The sequence below is a fragment of the Meles meles genome, chromosome 8 (genome assembly GCF_922984935.1).
Source record: "Meles meles chromosome 8, mMelMel3.1 paternal haplotype, whole genome shotgun sequence".
In the NCBI taxonomy this organism is placed as follows: domain Eukaryota; kingdom Metazoa; phylum Chordata; class Mammalia; order Carnivora; family Mustelidae; genus Meles; species Meles meles.
This window is the reverse complement of record NC_060073.1, coordinates 18,392,126-18,398,218: the sequence shown is the minus strand read 5'-3', so window position 1 is coordinate 18,398,218 and position 6,093 is coordinate 18,392,126. Positions and strand designations below refer to the sequence as shown.

The 6,093-nt window shown below is 38.9% G+C and overlaps 1 protein-coding gene across 1 annotated transcript; it reads right to left on the bottom strand.

Annotated features, from left to right (window-relative positions):
* Positions 1-218: 218 nt before the first annotated feature.
* LOC123949286 (olfactory receptor 4S2-like) lies at positions 219-1,202 on the bottom strand. Its single transcript, XM_046016675.1, has one exon. It carries the CDS (start codon positions 1,200-1,202, stop codon positions 219-221), a length of 984 nt encoding a protein of 327 aa, XP_045872631.1.
* Positions 1,203-6,093: the final 4,891 nt, after the last annotated feature.

Below are 6,093 nucleotides of genomic sequence, written 5' to 3'. Positions count from 1 at the left end.
TGTAATGGACTGTGTTTAGGTGTCAGAGTTCTCTGCAGAAACATTTAATCTACTCAGGGTGATGAGTATATCTCTTTGCCTAATGTCAGACTACTAGTAACTGGTATAATGGGCACTTCAAGCTAGGTCTTTAGACTTCAAATCCAGAACTATGCTATATTGTACTGTTTCTCATGGAATAAGGTTTAAGAGGTGATGGTTGACTTGTTCCCAGCAACTCATGTGGAAACTGGTACAACTGAGGCTATAGCAATCCCATCGATTTTCCTACCAGAGTCTCTCTTATTTCTGACCAACAACCTCTCCATCCACAGTCTCTTCATGGCATTTTTCACTTCCATGTTTCTCAGGGTGTAGATCAGGGGGTTTAACATGGGTGTAATAATGGTATAGAACACAGCTACCATCTTGTCTTCAGTAAAAGTGGTGGAAGGCCTTAGGTAGATGAAGACGCAGGGGACAAAAAACAAGATCACCACTATAATGTGGGAAGCACATGTGGATAGGGCCTTGCGCCTCCCCTCTGATGAACGGGTCTTAAAGGAAAGCAAGATGACAATGTAAGAGCCTACAAGAATGACAAAGCAGCTCAGGGAAATCATGCCACTGTTGGCTATCACAATGAGCCCTACCACATAAGTGTCTGTGCAAGCCAGCTTCAGTAAAGGGTGGACATCACAGAAATAGTGGTCAATCAGGTTGGGGCCACAGAAAGGCAGTTGTACAGTGAGGATAGTCTGGATAAAGGAATGCACAAACCCTCCTAACCAGCAGGCTACCACCAGTATGGAGCAGACCTTCCGATCCATGATGGTCATATAGCGTAGAGGCTTACAGATAGCCACATACCTATCATAAGCCATCACTGTGAGAATGAAGATCTCTGTGCAGCCAAAGATATGGCAGAAAAAAAGCTGCATCATACAACCAACAAAAGAGATGCTCTTGACTTTGGCTTGGGAATCAACAATCAGCTTGGGGGCTGTAACAGAGGAATAGCAGATGTCCACAAAGGATAGGAAACTAAGGAAGAAGTACATTGGAGAGTTGAGATTTGGACTCCTTTGAATGGTCATTATAATGAGAAAATTTCCAGTCATGAGCATCATATAAAAGAGTAAAAACAAAAAGAAGCATAGTTGCTGTACTTTCTCATTTTGGGAAAGACCCATGAAGATAAATTCAGTAACATTATTTTCCATGGAACCTGGGAAGTTCACAAGAGAGAAATACAGTGCAACTTTACCTATAGGAAAAAAAAATAAGAAGGATAATTAGATTTGGGCACATGGTATCACAACATTGTTTTTTTTTTTTAAAGATTTTATTTATTTATTTGACAGACAGAGATCACAAATAAACAGAGAGGCAGGCAGAGAGAGAAGAGGAAGCAGGCTCCCTGTGGAGCAGAGAGCCCGATGTGGGGCTCGATCCCAGGACCCTGGTATCATGACCTGAGCCGAAGGCAGAGGCTTTAATTCACTGAGCCACTCAGGCGCCCCAACATTGTTATTTTTAAAAAAATTATTCCCAAAATTTCTTTCTCACTTTAAGGTACTGGTTTGGGTAAAGTCTGTTTTTTTTTTTTTAAATTAATATAATGTATTATTTGTTTCAGGGGTACAGGTCTGTGATTCATCAGTCTTACATAATTCACAGTGCTCACCATAGCACACACCCTCCCCAATGGTATGTTTCTTAAAATTACCAGGGATAGGGGAGCAGGTGGGAGGAGAGAGAGAGAGACAGATAGAGAGACAGAGAGACGGAGAGAAAGAAAGGAAAAAAAAAAGATCTGACAGGCTTTGAACAGATTTAGGGATGTGTCTTAGCTCTCTTCTTAAGTGTCAGTTGTCCGACAGAATTTACTGTTGCACCAGAATTTAAATTAAATCTCTGTGTTAAATCAAGGTTCCAAGTGGTAACCTCTAGTCTCTTCATTTGAGGATGCTTTTCATCCATTTTCCAGCTGGTGTATGGAATCTACAAAAGTAAGCACACACACACATACACATTTGTGATCATATGTATGTAAGTCTTAAAATGTGCACTTTGAGTCAAACCCAAGATGTAATTACCTTTTTATGAGACCCCTTGGGCTCCCAAATTTCTGACAGACTGACTGGCTTTGTCATATTTTCGATTATTCTAGGACTTCACTCTTTGTCCCTTCTTATATGTCTAAAAGTTGGGAAACATGTATAGAGTCTTCATGAAAATGGACTACCATCTCCAAGATGCTAAGACTTCAGCTCCTAGTTGACATTAGTTGTTATAAAATATGGAAACAAATTAGCTCTCGAGTAGGTTTAGATCTTTTAGATCTTAAAAATGACCAACTGTGAGTTCTGGGACAAGTTACTTACATTGATAGAGACCCAGTTTCTTTGGTCATTGGTATAACCGCTACATGCATACCAGGGTCTCCTCTGCTTTGGCCTATGTCATGGACTTTGTGATGATTGTTTCACTGTGATGGATCATTGTCATTGAATGTAGTTTCTTTGTTTCATTATCCCTGTATTCCTTTGAACCAAAAGATGTGTGAAGGGGAGACAATGTGTATCTTTATCTTTGTATTGCCTGAATACAAATACTACTCTCATAAGTTTGACAATTCATTTAAACCTCAATTTCTTCACCCTTCAAATGGAAACACTACTGACTGCTTCAAGAGATTTATTTTATTTTATTTTTTTAAAAATATTTATTTATTTGACAGAGAGAGAGAGATCACAAGTAGGTAGAGAGGCAGGAAGAGAGGAAGGGAAGCAGGCTCCCTGCTGAGCAAAGAGACCGATGTGGGGCTCTATCCTAGGACCCTGAGATCACGACCCGAGCTGAAGGCAGAGGCCTAACCCACTGAGCCACCGAGGCGCCCCAAGAGAGTTATTTTAAATACCAAACCTAGTCCAACATATAGTAAGCACCCAGTAATTATGTCTTCTCATTTTCTAACTAGGTTACCAGTACTTAACACATTTTATGGTGAAAATTTCCAAATGTATACGCAATGGAGATAACAGTAGTATAAGCTCTAATATATTGATAACTCAGATTAAAAAATAATCCATATTGTACTACATTTGCCTCATACCTCCCTCTTGTTCATTTTTTTGTCCGGGTATTTTAGTGTCATTCCTAGTCATCATGCCATTTCAACCACTTCATGCTTCATTTTCTGTATTTCTGGAGAATATTCTCATGTAAATGAAAGGCTCAATCACATCTAACAAAATTACCAGGAGTTGCTTGATATCAACCCATTCCTGGTTTGTTGTAGCCATGTTTTGCTCCTGTCTCTCCATACAGTGCTTAGTTGAGTGCTTACAATATCTGCTCCATGTGCTAGGATAGTGCACTGTGGCTACTGTGTTTTGAAATGTGTACAGTGGGACTAAGAAACTGAAGTTTCGGTTTTATTTAAATTATTTCAATTTATTGAAATAAAAAACCTAAAGCAATGTAAAATATTACAATATAATAAAATTTGGATATATTGGGCTAGATAAAATATTAAATATTACTAAAATCAATTCTACATATTTGTTTTGCTCTTTTATGTGGCTACCAAAACATTTAAAATGACAGTGTGGCTTCCATCATGACCAGGTGGGATTTATCCCTGAGATTCAAGGGTGGTTCAACATTTGCAAATCAATCAATGGGATAGAACACATAAATAAGGGAAAACACAAGAACCACATGGTCTTCTTAATTGATGCAGAACAAGCATTTGACAAAATACAGCATCCCTTCCTGCTTGTATAATGTTTCTATCACACAGAGCTGTACTGGGGATTAGGCTCTAGTCTAAGTGCTTAATCATACTATTTCTTCTAATTATGTAGAGTATGTAGAATTATTACCATTCTTCACATAAGGAATAAAACCCAGAAAGTTAAACTAGCTTTATCTATGGTAGTCATTGATGAAACACGGATTCAACCTTGATACATTTTCTTAGCCTATGCTACTTTATATCATAAATGTACAATTTCCATTGGCATTTATTTAAAAAATATTGATAATAGCTTTGGGATCTTCTTTATTATTTTAATGTTTCTGGGATATGAATTGCTCCTTAATTAACTTCAAACAAAACTTAATTCACCAAGATAGATGCCAGTACTCTGATAAGTTAGTGAAGTCCTGATGTCCGGTGTTCTTGGAAGACCCATCGGCCTTGTCACCAAACAGTAGTTTCTGCTACAGGATAGGAACAATCTCAGAAAATGGAACAGACTGTGGCAAAGCATATTCAAACTCTGTCATTTCCCCTTCTAGAATCTGGGTCTCAGTAGGATCCTTTGTCTCACTGTCCCTTCCCCCACATCACCCTGGCATGTGGTGCTGGGCCTAGACATGGATTATTTCACAAACCAGAATACATTAGTACCCTTCAATCTGTGGTAGAATGAGGAGAGAGGCAAAAATCTAATGATAAGAGTTTAGGCATCACCAAATGCTAAATTTCAGTGCCTTGATTAAATGCTGACTCACTGAAAAAATTTATCCACAGACATTTCTTGAGAGAGGTGGCTTTCTAAAAGTCTGCAGTAGAGGGATATTCTGACCCCTCTAGATGTCCTCTGTTTATTTTTATCATAATATTTAAAATCCCTGTCTTTTAGACTATGTGTGTGTCTCCCCCAATAGATTGTGACACTTAAATGCAGAGGCCATTCCTCAAGACTTGACCCAGCACCAGGCACATATGTTAGGTACTCAGTAAATTTTGTAGGAAGGAGAGAGAGAGGGAGAAAGGAAATGAGAGTTACTGGTGTGTGAATCTCTCTAGATGGTCTGGCTTCAGACTACCATTGTCTAGCATAGAATACTGGTTAAAATCACCAACTCTTATCAGATAGAGCTGGATTGTCAACCCCCAGGCACACCAGTGCTGGCTGTGTGCCTTTAACCAATTAGTTTAGCTGTTTAATTATTGTCCTAATCTGTAAAATAGGGATAAATAGTTCTTGGCTCATTGAGTTGGTGTGAGAATTAACATAGCGAATGCATAGGGGTGCTTAAGCATCTGCCTTGGGCTCAAGTCATGATCCTGGAGTCTTGGGATCCAGCCCTGCATTGGGATCCCTGCTCAGTGGGAAGCCTGCTTCTCCCTCTGCCCCTCCCCCAGCTTGTGCGCGCGCTCTCTCTCTCTTGCTCTCTCTCAAATAAATAAATAAAATCTTTTTAAAAAAATAAATAAAATCCCTAAAAACATAGCAAATGCATATAGTGCTTAACATAGTTTTTGGTCCATAAGAAATACTTAAATGTTAGTTATTCTAATTTTTATCCTGCACATCATAAATATGGGAAATACAAAATTAAAAAAAAAAGTGATAAAAGTGATTTCACTTACCTGGAGGGTGTGAAACTCTTTCTTCCCATCATTTCCTACTTCTGGGTCCTATGAATGCTCTACCCATCTATGACCCCTCCAAACACCATCTCTATTCCAATTTCTGTAGTCTGAGCATGTATGTTTTTTTGAAAAATAATCTATCCCCCCCATTTATTCTGTAGAATTGCTGCCTGGGTCATAAAGCAATGTAATTGCTTTATGTAAGCAATGTAAACCTAAGTTTACATTAAGGTCTTGGCAGGTTTCAGTAAACAGTGAGGACAGAGGGTAAGTATGATCGAAACTTGTGACTTTGGGGATCATCATGAGGGTTAACTTACTCTCCCCCTGATATCCAGAGTTGTCTTCCAGCTTAGTGTAAATTCAGTCAAAGGCTTTTTCAAATCCTTACTCTATGGATTGGAAAGGAGAAAGAAAAGCCCCCTGATACCCAGAGGATACAGTGTTCTGTGTCATTGTCTTAAGTAATGAGCTCCTATGAGCCTTCGAGTTGCTTTCCCTGTTGAAAGTTCTTACCAGAGATACAAGTAACTTTCCTCACTGCATTGGTCAAATGTGAGGCCACTTGGGAGAGGGCTTTTTAGAGTGGATTCCTCTGTTTTTATGCCAGTAGAGGTGAATCATCCTGGATTTCCTGTCTGATACCCATCCTTCAATCTCACAACAGTGGATTCTATTGATTAAGCACTTACTATGTGTCCTCCATTACCATAATCAATTTA

Excerpts from the sequence above, each read along its gene's own strand:
- LOC123949286 (XM_046016675.1), bottom strand. The coding sequence starts at position 1,202 with ATGGAAAATAATGTTACTGAATTTATCTTCATGGGTCTTTCCCAAAAT.